General features: G+C 39.3%; 1 protein-coding gene across 3 annotated transcripts in view; it reads right to left on the minus strand.

Annotated features, from left to right (window-relative positions):
- Window positions 1-336: 336 nt before the first annotated feature.
- The window catches only part of MGST1 (microsomal glutathione S-transferase 1), a 92,264-nt gene continuing 72,406 nt past the window's right edge, over window positions 337-20,194 (minus strand). For all 3 annotated transcript variants that reach the window (XM_086920802.1, XM_086920809.1, XM_086920820.1), the window contains exon 4: window positions 337-894. In XM_086920802.1, coding sequence (XP_086776928.1) covers window positions 648-894 — 247 coding nt within the window. In that variant the 3' untranslated portion in view covers window positions 337-647. The remainder of the gene's footprint in view (window positions 895-20,194) is intronic.

Genomic DNA, 20,194 nt, shown 5'->3' on the forward strand with positions numbered 1-20,194 from the left:
ACAAAGTCATGAAACTATTACCAAACACTTCAACTAGTAAAAATAAATATCATATCTGCTGGCTTTGCCAATGCATATTTACGCGGTTTGTGTACCACTTGTCATGTTTTGCTTTCTGTGATATCATAGTGTGTTCTTCATATTCCAATTTTATGACAAGGTTAATATTGTTGTTTCAAATATGGTCATTTTACTATTTTATTTATTATGTTTGATATTTCTTACCCGTGATCTATATTCCAATAAAATTCTAATACCATAAATCAATGTTTCAAATAGATGATCTGTGATAACCTGTTTGTAAGCAGTTATAAAAGAGGGAAAACCATAATGCAATGCATTTACATGTCTTTATTGATTTGGACATATTTTAAACATGCTAATCAAGTAAGGGTATATGAAGAAAAACTGTCATGGGAATAATGAAAAACAGTTCTCCTGAGTAAGCTAGGTTCACATTAATAAACAAATCACACAACACTAAATAGTGTAGTATTTGTTAGACAGCAGGTTTAGATTTGGACTGTGCAGTAATAATGCTCCCAAAATCAATACAAATGCAGGTGTTTTAACTGATGCAATATTGTAATAATCCTTATGCCGCACATGCACGAAGTAAGCTGAACAATCCAGTAAAATGGCATTCATTACAGGTGCAAGCCAGTTGTTAACAGTCTGTAAGCCATAGAAACAGTCACACCAAAACCAGCAAAGAACGACAACCCTCTACATGGCTGGGGAAGAGGGACCAGGTATGAGATGGAGTGGAAGATTCTTGATCCTGCGAAGATCCTGAAGTGCAGCAGGGCAGTGAACAAATCCGGCCCGCTCAGAGAATACAGCAAGCCGATCCCGACAAAGGGGACGATATTCTCAAGATCATTCAGGTGACACCTGCACAAACACACAAGGCATTTGGGTTAATTGAGATGGTCACAGAATTGCAAAAAGCCCAGACTGAACGGTTGTAGCTTGGTTTAAATGAGATACAAGTTAGATTGCTTCATTTAAATGGCTTTCCCCTCTTTATTTCTGACAGCTAAATCAGAAAGCTCATCATGTTGTTTGTAAAATATTCCATTTCCCTTCTCATTACATTACTTTCATATCTTTGCATTCCGAGTATATTGTCCCTTCATCTCTTTGTAATAGTTCATTATATTTATTGGAAAAATAAATTGGTATTTTTTCAGTGTTCATAAATATAATGGACTGAAGGCACTAAAGAAAAGATGGAACAGCTTTCAGAGATACTGGTCATGAACTGGTGTTTTAAAAAATATAGAAAAGTATGAAGTGTGGTGAAAACACGAACAACATACAGAAGCATCAAATATGGGAGGAACAGGCATGATAAAAACACCTTCACCACTTTCGATTATGTTCTTGCAATGAATTATGCAAAGAAATTCTCTTACCCTGCATAATTTCTTCCCATGAATTTTTCTTAACAATTGGTCCACCCTAAGAGCACCAGAAACAACTGAAAGTGTGTAAGCTTAGGGCCTTATTTAGAGTTTGGCAGATGACAAAAAGGTGTGGATGTCCGGCTGCCCTAATTGCAGTATAAACAACCTATATGCACTGTAAATTAGGCAGATGGGACATTTGCCACTTTTGATCAAGGGCGGCTCCTCTGCTAAGGTGGAAGTGCATCGCCCCACTGCCTTTCAGAAAAGCAAAAAAGGAAAAGCTTAAATCATAATAACAATATGTTATTCTCTTTTTATTTTTCTGTGCTAGCACAGGTTTGTGGGGAGGGGCTAAGCTGCGCAGAGGGGAGAAGGCACACTTCTAATTACTCATGACTGTTTGGCCAGCGCTCTGGGGCCGGCCAAACATTCATGTGCACTTTGCATGTTCTCCACCCAGGCTGCATTACTGCTTGGGTGGAGAACATGCCTAGGTTTCCATTCCCCATCTGAGCGCCGAACCACAGTGCTCGGACCAATCACAATGCTGCATTGCAGTGTTTTGATTGGCTAAGGGGAGCCATCCTGCTTCCTGTTCCAACAGAAGCTAGGGAGGAGGAGGGAAGAGAGCCGGCCGGCGGCCTGGCAGCAGGTAAGTGTTTTTTTATTTTTAACTTCTCCCTCCTCCCCCGTCCCCTATCCCCCCTCCCCGCCCCACTACTGATTTGCGGGAGCAGCTACAACGGCTTTTCATGGATGTCCCGCATCAGCCAAACTACCTCAGACATGACCTGTGCATGTAATATGTTCCTAGTTCTTAACCCCATCAACCAACTGCCATCTACCACATCACACGTTCTGGAGTTGCCACCAACTATGTAACCACACATAGCAGGTAGAGGTGGTGGATTTTCCAAAAGGACTTCATTGTGATCTTAAGCACTTCTCGAAATCTGTTGTGATAAAATGCATAGAGTCCGCCTTCCATAACGCTTCTGGTCCACACCTTTACCAGAACGTTTGGAAAATGCATACGAATACACACAAAAAGAAGTGCAAAGTGCTGATTCAGTTTCTTGATAATAAATTCAGTTATTGCTTTAAAATCAAATTAATTGCTTTCTTCGTTGCAATCCACCAGAAAATGTCATCCATTAATTTATAAAAGCAAATACTCTATATTGACCTGGGTTGCTGCGAGTGTGAGGCCAGATTAAGAAAGATTTCTAGGGCTGACGCAGGCATTAGCAGCCTCATTTGAGTCACCCGGAGTATTATAGTAGTACAGATTGGAGTGCAGATGATTGTGTATCCCTTTCTATAATATACATTGCACAGGGTGGCATTTTGTGCCCTCACACTGCTAAAGGGCTATTGCATAATATGCCTGGGAGAAAAGGCCAATGCAAATGAAGGAACACGTAGAACAAGTTGACTTTGCCCTCTTGCCATTTTAATGGTTCAGGAGCAAAGAGCCTTAAGAAAGGTTGCTGATTGTGGCTGCAATAGGAAGTTGCCCCGAGAGTGTATTTTGAGAGGGGTCACTAGGTTACAGTGAAGCCCACACAACCATCATGTTATGCAATAAAACACTTCACCCACCTGTGTTGGGGCCCCTGCCAAACCTCAAAAGAAAGGCCAGCCCTCCTGCAGCAGTTTTAAAAAGCACCTCTGTATTTCAGTACAGTACACTTCCCAGCATGTATGAACATTCAGAGATTTGTACCTGAGGAGGGTAGAACACATTTTGGGAGAAATGGAGTGTGAAAAAGTGGATTATTAGTGGAGGTGGATGGTGGTCCACAACAATTATTATTGTTATTATTCTTGTTAGGTCCAGTAAAGGTTTTATTAATAACTGAGCTCAACCCCTGGGTAGCTAAGACACAGGGCGGACATACCTGATTTATGAATATGTGTAAAGCATTTAGAATGATCAAAACAGCTAAAAAGACAAAAACACAACACAATAAAAATCCTACCCAAATGTATTAACTTAGAGAATAATCTAATGAACAAAAGATCCCAAAATGAAAAAAATCTAATGAAGGGAATAGGAGGTAAGACTTTTTAAAGGTTTTGAATAAAGATAGCACCAAAAAGCCTTACGCACTTGGCATGATCATCAGGCTGCGTTTGGTGGGGGCCTAGGCGTGATTTAACCCTGACTGCGATGGAGCATGGGTCGAATACCGAAACCAGGTCCTTGTAAAGCAGAAGACTCTTGGTAGGAAAGCTGGGAATGAGAGAAATTTAAATTTTTGCCCAAGGAAGGTCCTTGTTAGCTGGATACTTTTGATGCCTTCGCCTGGTGAAGACATCCCCCTTCGGACTGAGTCACTATTTTGGAGCTTGGTTTCCTCTAGCGTTTTATGGCTGAAAGTTGTAGCCAAACAGGATCCACAAGGACAGACAGCCTCTCTGTGTCTTCCCGCTGAAATGGTTTGGCTGCTGCAGAAAAGCTATGAGCTGAAGCAATATGAATCTTTTGCCCAGCATCAATGCACCTTCATCAGTTTGACATGGCAGGTTGGTCATGGTCCCCCAGATGTCTTTGGAGCCAAATGCTTTCCTATGGAACAGCTAACCCTGCCATGGAAAAGTAGCGTTTAGGGCCTTCTCACTGTCAGGACATGTTTAGCATTAGCCTCTAGATATCCTACTTTTTAATACTATGCACCTTGCCTTACCTAGTGGTGCCTTATTGATATTTAAAAAGAGGGTTTTGGCAGGCTGAATTTTCAATTTTAAATCTGCACTGACAGTCTACAATGGTAGGTCTGCAGTTATGTGTTGCACCGTCACCCCAATGGTGACACAACATGGACTGCAGTCCACTAGTGACATTTAACTTACAGGCCCTGGCACACTTTGTACAATCTACAAGGGGCTATAGGTAAGTGAAATATACCAATTAGGTGAATAGCCAATTTCAACATGTTTTAGGCATCAGAGCAGCATTAGCATAAAGTCAAAACAATCAGCAGCTTTAGTCAAAAAATAATTGAGCTGACCATTGGGAAAAAATGGGTATTCAGGGAGCATCTATTGTAGATTTGTAATTATATGGTATTTAAATAGTGCAAACATTGATGACCCACCTGACTGTGTAAAGTGCCAAAAGCAGACAATAAAATCAGTTAGAGTTTCATATGAAGGCTTCTGCTGCTGTTTGAGATAGGAAAGGGACTGTCTACTCTACTACAATTGTCTGTTCTTTTGAGAGGTATTTATTCAGCTCTGCTCTTAATTAAATATTAGGTGAGTGGTCCTGATGGATGCAGAACTGCCATACCAGATGTGGGTGCATAGATGAGCTTGTCAACAAGACAGGTGTGATATTAAATATTATGAACCAGACAAGTGTTGGACTGCATGTGATGGCTTTGTAAATAATGCAGAGTGGTGCTTCATGAAATTAGGGGAGAGGTGGTTGAGTATTTTTTTTTCAATTTCTTTTTTTTTTTTAGAGCTATATATAGCGCGAACTAGACCAGAGACATTGGTTATCAGAGCACTTTACATGACCACCAGTTTTGTTACAGATGGACACATTCATTTTTGTTAGGCACAGGGAGATTAAGAGTTTTACCCAGCACCACAGGTTGCTGAGCATCCTTGTCAAGAGTCAAACACAGTTCCCCAGCTTCGAGGTTGACCACTCTAGCCATAAGGCTACATCCTCTCCCCTAGTTTTCAGATCCATAATGTATGCTTTCCAGGTGAAGCCAGTGTAGTGGTATTGGCCATGGAGAAAGGCATTACTACAATTCAGGTGTGAAATTGCTTGGAGGCTGTACTGAAGTTCAGATGTTGTTTTCCAAGAGGAATAGTTTTAGTAGATAAAGCTGGTACCACGCCATCTTGGTCATCTTCACAAAGTGTTCTTGAAGGTGAATCAACGTGACATGGCACTGTATGATCATTGAGAGTTAAAGTCATTGAAGTTAATGTCATTGCGCCAGGTTAGGACTAGCTATTGTTGGTTGCCATTAAATAGAAGAAATCATTCTTGGTGAGGTTAAGGTTCAGTAAGGGGCTGGGCCTTCCAGGACCAGATGAAGAGTGTGCAGTGCTTGAGACATTGGATGTGGGGAACAAACGAAACTTTCACTTAAAGATGCACGTCTTCAGCATATTGCTGAATTATGAAGCTATTGAAGATGGGATGAAGGACCTCAATTAGTGCGTGAAGGATAAGCTACACAAAAGAGACTCTGAGATCTGAAGGGACCCACATGGACAAAATTGGTGTTGGCTAGATAGGTTGGAGGAAAAACAATACTGGATGTAGCCAGTGAATCACGTTTAACATTAGAGGCTGTGGGTGGCAGTATCAAAGGTGGCTGATAGTTCCAGAAATAAATCATTGTCTAAGGTTGGGATGGGTCACTGTTGATGATTTATAAGTTGGCTATTTATTTGCTGCACCATGATCTGAAGCTAGATTGGTAGTTGTGCGGGAGATCATATGAAGAACTAGATTTATATTGCAACTAATTTCTGACAGAAACCTCTCTATATATTTTTTTATTGAAGTCTCAGAATAAATTGCTTGGAACATTCAAGGATTCATGATCCTGACTAGTGACAGGTTACTTCTTGGCTAAATAGGTGATAATGTGTAAGCTCCGTAATGAGGCTAAGCTAGGATTTCTACGACAAATCCCATGTGTTTTGGAAGATGTTGGTCATATTTACTTTTAAGCAATAATCATAAGACAAATAATGGGCTTTTCAAATTAGAAACTCTAAAATTAGTTCTTCAAACATATAACAAGTATCGGATATGTTGCAATGGAATATGTAGAAGTATGAAGAAAATGGTATTAAGATAAACAGAGCAAAAACGGCTTTGCAAAACTGATTGTCAGCACAGGCACTGCTAAAATGGACAAATATACAGATGTACATTTGTTATTTTATAAACAAATCCTATAGTTATTCAGAATACGAGCTCCCAAATGATGGCCAGCAATTGCCCTGTCAGTTAAACTAGAGACTATATACACACTGCGGTAGCCAAACAAGTAACTTTGATAAATTGCAACATGACAAGTACATGGCCCCACTCTGTATCTCAACCCTTACAGTTGATTAAAATACTTTCTTTCAGAGAAAGAAAAATGTTAAACACATTATATAATGCTCTCCGACAAAGTTACAAAAGAGACCATTTAGTGAATACATTACTTTCCGACTCTGCCCCTCGGGTTTTCCTCCTTTGGGACATTGCTGGTAAGTACTTATTAAGAGCTAGTTAATGTTGGATTAAATGCAGCGCGTTAATCAAAATGATTTCTTTTTTAATCTTAAAATCTATCCATGCCAACTATCATATCTCTGTAATTGGAAGAGGATTTATTTCGTGGTTAGAAAACAGACTGAATATGACCAAGGTCCTCATTTGGAATTTGGGGGAGTGGGAGTCCCAGCATCTGCCCCAACCCATGGATTGCTCATCTCATTTGGGGATAGAAGTGCCAGCTTTCCGGTAGTGAGACCTAGGGGGCTCTGCTGTTGGAAACCGTTGATAGTCATCCTGTCCTCTACAGGGCCATAGTATGTCTGTAGGTCTGCCATATTTAGGGAAGGCTTTCCAATGTATATGTTTCCTGTTCAGAAATCCGAGAAAAAGCTGGTGGGCCCAAACAAAAAAACACAAATGAGCCCGATGCAGTGCTTCACAACCATTATTTTTGTTATTAAATAACAAACTATTGCTTTGGAAGTTTGTTATTGAAAAACAAGAATGAGAAACAAACACAAGTTTCTTTGTTTCCTACCTTCAATGACTGCACTAAAGGATTTACATTTCTCTACCAGAAAGGCACGGGTCACTAACTCTGGTAAGTGGCCCTCTGCCAGGAGAGCAGAGGCCATTGCCACCACTGACTTAATGGTCTGCCTACCAGGGTCGTCTAAATGACCTTGCAAGCCTATAGAATGTTTCCATAAAAAATACAGGAACATTTCAGCGTGCTAATTCCAGTGGCAGCTGGCATCTACGGGGAGAGGAGAATGGGAAATATATTTATATTTTTTTTACAAAAACGTCTTACCTGGCGCAACGTCTCCCTCCAAACCTCTTCTTTACTGGAACCGGATGCTGGAACACCACTACCCAATCCTGGCACTGCAGCATGAGTACAGAAGCAGGATTGGTGGGAGTGGCCTCACTGAGCACCCCTCAGTGCTCTGGAGGCCTGCACTTACACTCGAACCCAGCTGTCTTAAGCCAGCTGGATTAAGAGGTTTAAAGTGTGCATGTGTGGCTGGCCTTCTCCCTGCTGCTGCCACTCAGAAGCAGTCCCGAACAGTCCTGACACTAGGCTCAGGACAGGGTAGGAAAAATAAAACAGTAACAAATTACCATTTTATTTTTCATCTATGGGGCTTTGGGGGGAGGTATAAGTGGGGTGGCGTTACTTACTCAAACGGAGAAGCTGCCCCTGCCCACTTCTAGTCATTCATACATAAGAATATTGAAAGGGGCTTTGAACACTGATACTTCAATCAAGCAGTAATATCTTACAGACTGATCATATACAAATATCTAACAATAATGGCACCTCTGCAATCAGGCACTTTGAGAGGAATGGGAATTAAAGCAACAGCCATATCGTCTATGATGATGCAAGGTCACTGTGAAAGAGATTTGCTTTTTATCCAAAGACCAAGACCCTGGTAACTGAACTAAGGATGATTCAGACGGGAACTTAAAGTCTGAAATTTCCTTTCTTCGGCTTAATGGGATAATTGCACACAACTGCAATTCTCCCTACAACTTCTTCTACAAGCATGGGTATGCAGCGCTTGCCAATTTTTATCATCTGGCTCATATACAAGATCAATGCATATGGTCATTACTGAAAACACAAGAACCATTTCCACAGGTGTGAACAACCTATACGTGAAATATACTAAATTGTGCTCCATTCTGTGTGATCGGTTACCACTTATATATTTGCGAGATCCAGAGGCAACATGCATTTACATCTGCAAAACAACTCATTCCATCGTTTATTTGCACAGTGACAATGTATATACACGTACAAACATTTTAAAAGTGAGAATGGGAGAGAGAAAGAAAACCAGAGATGAAAGTAGATGGGGAGGGAGTCTTTGACCTCAACATTGTTATAATCACCACATCAAAAGAAACACCCACATTGTAACTGTTCTTCCCCATTGAATGAAGTCAACCCCAGAGACGAAATAAAGCACAAAGGAATTCAAGAATCTGGAACCATAAGCGTATAATGATCTACCACTAAAGCACTAGCATACGATCTTCCAGATAAGCAGTATATTTGGGGAGGCTGGTATTATGCTTATGGTCAGTTTATGTAAATGGAAAACGTTGAACTGTTACTCAGGAGCACATTCTCCTAGGCTATGCGGGTAAGACATAGCACTTTGAATTAATTTGATGTAGGGCTCTTTGTTCTGTTTGATATAGAGCTGTTATAAAGAGATTTTGGCTGGAGATATATCAGAACACTAGCTATAGCTAAGACAAGATGCACAATTGTGTGGGCTGCAATTCAGTAAGGGTTTTGAAGTGGAGTATCATGTAGACCCTGCAGTAGTAGTCAAGTTAATTGATTACTTCTGCATGACCAGTGTGATCATTTGTGGTAGTATCCACTTTAGGTATATTGGTAGAAAGCAATCTTGATGCCTTTCTTTACTTGATCTTTGAAGGGCAGGATGGCATTAAACATAAACCACAAATAGGTGGGGGTGTTGTCCATGGACAATATCAACTGTAAGTCATTGGTATTTACGGCAACGAAAAGTAGCTTTTTGGATTTGTGTTAAATTGAGGCATAGAAGATTTACTTACCTAAGGAAGAGGAGGTAGCGTAGGTAGGTGGTGTTTAAATGATTTGTCAGAATATGGTAGCGTTATTCCTGCAGGGAACGACGTCCTCATAGAGCACTCAGAAAATAATGTTCATTAATGTTCAGTTCTTTTCAATAAAGTTGTATTCAAAAGTTTCGTTTTGTTGATAAATCATACTTTCTTCAACGTTATACTCATTTTAACAAATCAAACAATCAAACGCCCAATGCATTTCGGGCAATGTGCCCTTCTTCAGGGGCATAGTATTCTGTTGAGGACAAAAACACAACTGTGATGCAATCGTCAAAGCAACAGTATCAAACAAACATTTTTAAATCAGGTCTCTCACTTGAAGTGCCTTATATCCCTTCATAGTGCAATATATTCAATTCAAAACTCAATTTTTGTGGACCCGAGAATCATTTAAGCCTGTGAATTGATAGTGAAAAGTATGTTTAGTGAGTAAAACCATTCTTGTGGCAAAATTAGCTAAAAGTCCATTGTTGTGAATTATAAAGTTATTAGGGAAAAAACAAACGGTATATGGATTGTAATACCTGGGTTGTTGCATCAATTGAATCATTATAGTGGTATTTTGAAAATCGACCTGTAAATAACCTGTGAAATATACGTGATCACCAATTAGAACTGCGATGGGTGATTACAAAACAGTATCTTGAATTACAATTTCGAAAATTTACATACCGGTATCAATGACCAGCTTGTAGGATATTTACAGAATTGATCGGTCGTTTTTCTATAATGCAAAATGAAACCCGAAGTTGAATAACGGTATGATTAACAGCTTAAAGATACGCACTTAGCGTGTAGCTGGTCTATAAAAATCTTACCGTAAAGGTGGTGAGATTCAACGGTACGGGTACCGAGGTCCCAACTGGATGCGGACTACATCAGAAAACACGGTGAAAACGACTCACGGAACTGCCGTATTTAACCCGGAAGTTCCATTCATCAAGCAAACGCTTGTAAGTCATGGGCATAGACAACGGACAACTTCATGGAAAGATTGTACCATTCTAAAATGGCGGAACTCCGAATCGGAGTGTGACACGAGTAATGGGCCACAAATATGTAATAATTATGAATTCGGGTCAATAATTCGGGTGAATTGTACCTGAAACGTATAAGTGGCATTATCTACCCTCAAAGGCGATAGTCAATACCTTAGAAAAAATAAAAATGGTGGAAAAGAACGTAACAGTTATTTAGGAAACACAACCTTATAATAATCTGTACATCATGATTGAACATGTCTTACATTATTTAAATAAAACAATTTAGGTCCATAAGGTCATTGAGACCTTTTTGGTTGACAAGTGTTCAAATACGATGTCCAAAACACTTCTCTCCGCAAGAGGTGTTGTGAATTGTCTCGGCCTGGTAGTATTGGAACAGTTTCCAAAATCAAAAAGCAAAGTTGACTGGGAGTGTGGTTATTGTTGTTGAAGTGACTTGCCAATGGTGATTTAAGATTCTTTGTTCGAATACTGCTCTTATGTTCGATAATGCGTGTCTTAATTTTACGCTCAGTGGAGAAGTGTGGCTCACTGGTTAGAGGAGGCAGACCTGGAAGCAGAGGTCAGCCCGGGACCAGGGTTCAATTCCTGGCTCGGCGGGGTCTTGAGTCCTAAAATGTCCATGGACTCGACAATTCTCGCTCCGGTGCCTACTCGATTCACGGGTTCACACTCTGCGACTCTGGGCAATAGCTTGCTTAATCTCCACAACGGCCCTTCGCGGCGGGATGCCTGGCTTTCACCTTGCGGATACCCTGCCGGGGCTATCTCAAAGGGGAATACCAGGTCGGGTTCCCTAAGCAAGCGCATAGAAACCGGTTGGTGATTTGCGCTATATAAATTCCTGTACATTTACATCTTTCCGACGTATGCCAGTCCACAAGGGCATTTGATGAGATATATGACATGTCACATGTAGCCGTTACACGTAAAGGAATGGTGGTGCCTTAACTCGGGTGTTTCATTTCTTTTCCCGTAATTATGGCATTACAGTTTCCACAGTTTAAACAGGGGATGGTCCCCTTAAACAGTTCTTGTCTTCCCGGGGTCTTTTTGTTCAAAATTTCTTTTATGTTTCTTGATCTTTGGTAGGCAAATCTTGGAGAATGTTGAAAGATGTTATTGAAATCATTTTCCATTGATAGTAAAGGCCAGTTTCTCAATATCGCTCGCTTGATTTTAGCACTTTCGGTTGAATATTTCGAGACAAACACCATTCTGTCTTGGGTAATTGGTTTAGGTTGTGATTGTAATAGAAACCGTCGGTCTGTTTTGTTCATTTTTGATGTTGCTTCCTCTAAAATATCTCGAGGGTAACCCTCGCTCGCTGAATTTATCCATACAAGTTTTAACACTCAGTCTTAAAGATTCATCAGTGGAAGAAATTTGTTTTATTCTTAGTAATTGAGAATGCGGCAAATGTCTTTTGAGGGATGGTTGGTGAAAACTGTTGAAATGCAACAGATTGTTGCGATCTGTGGTTTTTGTAAAAACACTGGTATCCAATTTTCCATTGTTTTTTGTGACTTCTACAACCAAAAATGATATTTGTTTGTTTTGTATATTGTGTGTGAATTTTATTCGATCATTTACCAGATTTAGACGTTCTATTGCTCGCAGTAGTTCAGGTAGTGTACCTTTCCAAAGGATGAGTACATCGTCAATATATCTCCTATAAAGTATTAGGTTCTCTGTCCAACACTCCTTATTCAAAATGTTATCCAGCTCAAACCGGTACATAAACAAATTTGCATATGCTGGTGCGGCACAATTGCCCATAGATGTTCCAGAGCTTTGAATAAAATATTGGTCTTGCCACGTGAAATAACTGTGATACAGTATGAAGTTCAGTAGTTCCATAATGAATACTTTCAATCCTTCTTCAATATTTGATGTCATTAAAAATGACGCGGTGGCATCCAATCCAAAATTATGGGGGATTGACGTATATAGAGATTGTACATCGATTGTGCACAGAAGCATGTCATTAGTAAACTCAGATTTGTGGTTTTCCAAGATGGTGAGAAAGTGCGTTGTGTCCTTTATGTAGGTTGTCATAGATTGTACTAATGGTTGTAAGTGTTTGTCAATGTACTGTCCAATCGGTTCGTGAATAGAGTTTATTGTTGAGACGATGGGTCTACATGGTGGGTGCGTTGGGTGTTTATGCACCTTAGGTAGCATATATATGTAAGATATGGAAGGATTGATTTTGATGTGATATTGTTTCTCTCTCTGTCCAATAACCCCCAATTCTACAGTTTTGTCAATGAGATTTACCAGTATTTCCATGAATTGTTTGGTAGGATTTTGATCCACTTTGTAGTAGGTATTGCTGTCGTTTACATGTTCATTGATTCGCTCATTGTAAAATTCGACATCCATGATCACAAGGGCTCCTCCCTTGTCCGCTTGGCGGATGGTGATATCAGAGTTGTTGGCCAAATTTTTAAGGATGTTTTGCTCCGTTTTGGACAAGTTGCTAAACTTGGATTTTGGTTGTTTATAGATTTTTCCATTTCTTTTTGAATGATTTTTTCAAAGGCGTCCAGCACCTTGTGGCTAACCGGAGGAATGTATTTGCTTTTACTCCTGAGACCCATAAGCGTGTCTTTAGGTGGATCTTCAGTAATTGGAATAACATTAGAAAAGAAATGTCGTAACCGTAATACCCTCATGAATTTGCGTAGACAGATTTGTGTGTCTAATACGTTGGAGTTTAGATCCTGTTGATGGTAATACTGTTTCACTTTCTTGAATCAAAGAGTAAATACGTTGTGTGTCCTCCTCTGAGAATCTAAGAGTATCTGCTTTTTCATTTGTCATCAGTAAAACGTCTTCGTATTGCATTTTTGTTGGTGGTGCGTGATTCTGTTGACTCAGAATGGGGAAAAAGAACACTGTATTGGCAGAATCCTCGCACTCGTGTTTATATGAAGTTTGTACTGGTGAGTTAAATGTATGTTGGTGCTGAATGAGATCTCCCTTCTGGGTCGTGGGAGTCAAATAACAGAATATGGTAGTGTTATTCCTGCAGGAAACGACGTCCTCATAGAGCACTCAGAAAATAATGTTCATTAATGTTCAGTTCTTTTCAAGTATTTACTCTTTGATTCAAGAAAGTGAAACAGTATTACCATCAACAGGATCTAAACAAAATAACATCAAACAATTACTCTACCTATCCAAGAAAATAGTCAATCAAAAATTACACACAAGTACTCTTTTAAAGTATCACAAAGTACAAAGAATCCCTCGAGGGTTACATATCTCACTCAAGTCAACACTTTGTAAAAACAATCCAAAATTCACACAACGTTGGCAAGCTATACTAAACAAATGTTCGCTTGATCTGATCCTTTTAATCATTGAGGAACTGGCTCAACTCATTAAAAATTTAATAACAGAAACTCAACAACTTAAGGATGAACTGAATGGAATGTTAAACAAGGAGGAAATGGATGAAATGCTAAATGAAATTAACAAACAACTGGAATCATATACTAAAGAAATCAATGACCGTAAAATTAGGAAATTCAAAAGGGACACGCTTGATTACAAGCTAGGAGAAGTTTATAGTTGGGCGGACATATACGCCAAAAGAAGACAGCAAAAACCAAGTTCAGGGAGAACATCTGACGAAACTTCATCTGATGACTCACAATATAGAAAACAGCCTCCACGACCCAAACCAACAACAACGGCTACACCATCGCAAGAAAAACCAACCACATCTGGTGAGAGTGAAAACACTGGGAACACTTTTTTAGAGAGAGCAAACTTGTCCAAAACGGAGCAAAACATCCTTAAAAATTTGGCCAACAACTCTGAAATCACCATCCGCCAAGCGGACAAGGGAGGAGCCCTTGTGATCATGGATGTCGAATTTTACAATGAGCGAATCAATGAACATGTAAACGACAGCAATACCTACTACAAAGTGGATCAAAATCCTACCAAACAATTCATGGAAATACTGGTAAATCTCAGTGACAAAACTGTAGAATTGGGGGTTATTGGACAGAAAGAGAAACAATATCTCATCAAAACCAATCCATCCATACCTTACATATATATGCTACCTAAGGTGCATTAACACCCAACGCACCCACCATGTAGACCCATCGTCTCAACAATAAACTCTATCCACGAACCGATTGGACGGTACATTGACAAACACTTACAACCATTAGTACAATCTATGACAACCTACATAAAGGGCACAACGCACTTTCTCACCATCTTGGAAAACCACAAATCTGAGTTTACTAATGACATGCTTCTGTGCACAATCGATGTACAATCTCTATATACGTCAATCCCCCATAATTTAGGATTGGATGCCACCGCGTCATTTTTAATGACATCAAATATGGAAGAAGGATTGAAAGTATTCATTATGGAACTACTGAACTTCATACTGTATCACAGTTATTTCACGTGGCAAGACCAATATTTTATTCAAAGCTCTGGAACATCTATGGGCAATTGTGCCGCACTGGCATATGCAAATTTGTTTATGTACCGGTTTGAGCTGGATAACATTTTGAATAAGGAGTGTTGGACAGAGAACCTTATACTTTATAGGAGATATATCGACGATATATTCATCCTTTGGAAAGGTACACTACTGCAAGCAATAGAACGTCTAAATCTGGTAAATGATCGAATAAAATTCACACACAATATACAAAACAAACAAATATCATTTTTGGATGTAGAAGTCACAAAAAACAATGGAAAATTGGATACCAGTGTTTTTACAAAAACCACAGATCGCAACAATCTGTTGCATTTCAACAGTTTTCACCAACCATCCCTCAAAAGACATTTGCCGTATTCTCAATTACTAAGAATAAAACGCATTTCTTCCACTGATGAATCTCTAAGACTGAGTGTTAAAACTTGTATGGATAAATTCAGCGAGCGAGGGTACCCTCGAGATATTCTAGAGGAAGCAACATCAAAAATGAACAAAACAGACCGACGGGTTCTATTACAATCACAACCTAAACCAATTACCCAAGACAGAATGGTGTTTGGCTCGAAATATTCAACCGAAAGTGCTAAAATCAAGCGAGCGATATTGAGAAACTGGCCTTTACTATCAATGGAAAATGATTTCAATAACATCTTTCAACATTCTCCAAGATTTGCCTACCAAAGATCAAGAAACATAAAAGAAATTTTGAACAAAAAGACACCGGGAAGACAAGAACTGTTTAGGGGACCATCCCCTGTTTAAACTGTGGAAACTGTAATGCCATAATTAAGGGAAAAGAAATGTAACACCCGAGTAAAGGCACCACCATTCCTTTACGTGTAACGGCTACATGCGACAGTCGTAATGTCATATATCTCATCAAATGCCCTTGTGGACTGGCATACGTCGGATAAACTGAGCGTAAAATTAAGACACGCATTATCGAACATAAGAGCAGTATTCGAACAAAGAATCTTAAATCACCATTGGCAAGTCACTTCAACAACAATAACCACACTCCCAGTGAACTTCACTTTTTGATTTTGGAAACTGTTCCAACACTACCAGGCCGAGACAATTCACAACACCTCTTGCGGAGAGAAGAGTTTTGGATATCGTATTTGAACACTTGTCAACCAAAAGGTCTCAATGACCGTATGGACCTAAATTGTTTTATTTAAATAATGTAAGACATGTTCAATCATGATGTACAGATTATTATAAGGTTGTGTTTCCTAAACAACTGTTACGTTCTTTTCCACCATTTTTATTTTTTCTAAGGTATTGACTATCGCATTTGAGGGTAGATAATTGCACTTATACGTTTCAGGTACAATTCACCCGAATTATTGACCCGAATTCATAATTATTACATATTTGTGGCCCGTTACTCGTGTCACACTCCGATTCGGAGTTCCGCCATTTTAGAATGGTACAATCTTTCCATGAAGTTGTCCGTTGTCTATGCCCATGACTTTCAAGCGTTTGCTTGATGAATGGAACTTCCGGGTTAAATACGGCAGTTCCGTGAGTCGTTTTCACCGTGTTTTCTGATGTAGTCCGCATCCAGTTCGGACCTCGGTACCCGTACCATTGAATCTCACCACCTTTACTGTAAGATTTTTATAGACCAGCTACACGCTAAGTGCGTATCTCTAAGCTGTTAATCATACCGTTATTCAACTTCGGGTTTCAGTTTGCATTTTAGAAAAACGACCGATCAATTCTGTAAATATCCTACAAGCTGGTCATTGATACCGGTATGTAAATTTTCGAAATTGTAATTCAAGATACTGTTTTGTAATCACCCATCGCAGTTCTAATTGGTGATCACGTATATTTCACAGGTTATTTACAGGTCGATTTTCAAAATACCACTATAAAGATTCAATTGATGCGACAACCCAGGTATTACAATCCATATACCGTTTGTTTTTTCCCTAATAACTTTATAATTCACAACAATGGACTTTTAGCTAATTTTGCCACAAGAATGGTTTCACTCACTAAACATACTTTTCACTATCAATTCACAGGCTTAAATGATTCTCGGGTCCACAAAAATTGAGTTTTGAATTGAATATATTGCACTATGAAGGAATATAAGGCACTTCAAGTGAGAGACCTGATTTAAAAATGTTTGTTTGATACTGTTGCTTTGACGATTGCATTACAGTTGTGTTTTTGTCCTCAACAGAATACTATGCCCCTGAAGAAGGGCATATTGCCCGAAATGCATTGGGCGTTCGATTGTTTGATTTGTTAAAATGAGTATAACGTTGAAGAAAGTATGATTTATCAACAAAACGAAACTTTTGAATAAAACTTTATTAAAAAGAACTGAACATTAATGAACATTATTTTCTGAGTGCTCTATGAGAGTGTCGTTACCTGCAGGAATAACGCTACCATATTCTGTTATTTGACTCCCACGACCCAGAAGGGAGATCTCATTCAGCACCAACATACATTTAACTCACCAGTACAAACTTCATATAAACACAAGTGCGAGGATTCTGCCAATACAGTGTTCTTTTTCCCCATAAATGATTTGTCAGACACCCTCACTTAAAATGAGTCCGAGCTGTATCCAAATTATAATTTGGAAGTTATCAAGAATCTTGGCCAGTGGAGACTGTTGAAGATCAGGGATATTGCTTATGCCTGATGTACCCCAGAACTTAAACCTAAGAGCTCTTTTAGACTGAGAAAAAATGCAAGGCAATCTTCAGTGAATCCTGCAGGCTTTGCACCAGAAATGACATTGCCCAGTAATGCACATTGGTTTGTTTGGGCCGCAGAGGAAAATGTTACAGTCAAAATGTTGAAATCTGCACCAGAGTCATGGAGTTTAAAGTCACCACATAGATATGGTCCCTGGTAATGAGCAGTTCCAGTCCTTCTATTGAGGATGATGGTGCCAGTAATAGAATCACTGAGCAGGTTTTTGATTTTCAGGTGGGCTGAGAGAGGCACAGTTCTGGAGATTTGAATAACCACAGGAGTTCATTAATTGCTCTGCAGCTGGATGAATATTTGGGGATCAGTGCTGTTTGACTTTTATTATTAAATATTATTATATGATGATGGATGATTGAGCTTTTTTTTAAAAAATACCCAATGCCAGAGGGTTGCCCATGTGAAGTGGGAAAACTCAGATAAGATGATGAGGGTTTTACAAAATCAATTATATTAAAGATTGTAAATTCTTATGAACGAGAAAATTTACATTATGTACAGTTCATGTGCTGAATTGGTGGGATTGCCCGAGAGGGTGTAGGATTGTAGATTTCCGAGATACTCATTTTAGAGGTCTCCCTGGGCCTTTGCAAACAAGACTTTCACTACGTCTTATTTGCTCCCAGGATTTATTAATTAAAGAGCCTATGCTATGCAGTGAGGGCAGATAAAGCCATGTTCGTCAGCTTTCTAAAGCAGGTCTTTTCCTTGCATGGCAAATGTTGGTGTAACATTTGTTGCCTCCTGCTTTTGCAGATCTGACACTTATTTGCTTTAAGGATCGTGCATTGCCGATAGTCAGGATAACTTCCTCTTGATGGCATTGAGGACTTAGAAAGGAATAGAGGTGTTGTTGGATAGGCAGAATTAAACAGGCAAATATTTTGACAGCGTTGAGCTCCTGAGACAGCAGGACAATAGTATTTGTCTCATGAGGTGGGCATTAGAGTCAATATAACACTGGTATTAAAGTAATGGAGAAGATTGTGTTTATAAAGAGTGTAAGTTGAAAACATTAACTAGTTTCATGACTAGGGGCCATATGTATCAACATCCAGATTTGCAAATCTCAAATAGTTATTTTTTAGGAATCGCTATTTAAGATTTTCAAATTCGAAGGCATTTAGAAAATCGCATAATTTTGCGATTTCGTAAAATTCCTTCATTGGGATTAGTAAATTGCGAATTGCAATTAAGGAATAAATTCCCATTCATTTCTATGAGCCAGGAGGCCCATAGGAATGAATGGGAAGTTATTCTCAATTTGCCATTCGCAATTTGAGAATAGCAAATTGAGAATAATTTCAAGGGTGCAGGGTGTCCAAAGGACACCCTGTTGCACCCCTGAAATTAGCATGGGTGCAGATGTGGCGCACATACATGCTCTAAGGGCATGTATGTGCTTCACATTGCACTTTGAAAAATGCAAAAAAGTGCATTTTTCAAGGAATTCTCAATTTACCACCAACTTGAAGTTGATGGTAATTAGCAATTCCTTAAGGCCAATTTGCATTTTTTTAATGCTTCTTACATTGCATTTAAGGAATCGCAAAATTTGCGATTCCTTAAATGCAATCGCAAAATAAGGAATCGCAAATTTTGCGATTCCTTATTTTGCACGCAGATTTCTTTCATTCATACCATTTAGCGAAAATGAGTTTGCAAATGCCAAAATTCTGCGAATTTCGGCGTTTGCGAACCCATTTGAGCTTCATACATATGGCCCTAGGTTGCTAGAGGACATTGTTTATATAGAGTGTAAGCTCTAAACAGATGGCCCTTTTGGGAGAGTGAATTGGAAATGTCATCCACCCAGATATTAAAGTTTCTGATTAAGCATTTAGACAAAAAATGAGGTGCAGGGCAAAGATACAGCAGGTGAGTATGGGCCTTTTGTTCAATAGGTTAGCCGTTCCACAAATAAATTATTGAAAGCCCTGAGTAGTTGCTCTAATTAATATTTTGGATTGAAAAAAGGTGATTCCACTGCAATTTTGAGTCTTTCAGCTTTTGAGTCTGTTATAGGATGCTAGTTGGAGTTTGGAGAATGTAGGTATACTAGAATTTGAGAGGCACATTTCTGCTAGAGAGTGTAGGGGAGAAGTTAAAGAAGCCTTTACAAGCTTTTCATGATTAGCTAATTTTATCTTCCTCATAATGGGGTGCTCAAATGTCGAAAATGGGACACAATACTCAATGGGAACTTCAGGCTGGCTAAATAATTTAGCATCAAGTGGTATGCCATTTTTGTTTTAGCTGAGGTTGCCAAATCAAGTGCAAATAGTGCAGGCATGATGCTGGAACCCCATAAAGCACCAGAAGGAAATTCAAGGAATTAAATTGTAGCAACCTGCTATATTGCTTAGTCAGGCTGAAGCGCACGCATGACATATCAGTGTATTTATAGGTCAGGTCTGCAATAATTTAGTCAGACCTCAATTAACAAGATATTTAGTTACATTATGCATGCCCCCCTCACCGAATGCTCGCTATCACATTTCCTCTTTATCCCTGCAGCTCCATGCGGTCATCCTTGAATATTTAATAGACCGTACAAGTGGAGAAAGTATGTATGCAACATCCATCTCATGGACTACAAGCTGCCTTTAATATACCACTAGCAGCCCGTCCCGACGTTGTCCGGGTATGACAGACATGTGTGCAATTAGAATGC

Source organism: Lissotriton vulgaris, chromosome 1_1, assembly GCF_964263255.1.
Source record: "Lissotriton vulgaris chromosome 1_1, aLisVul1.2, whole genome shotgun sequence".
Taxonomy (NCBI): domain Eukaryota; kingdom Metazoa; phylum Chordata; class Amphibia; order Caudata; family Salamandridae; genus Lissotriton; species Lissotriton vulgaris.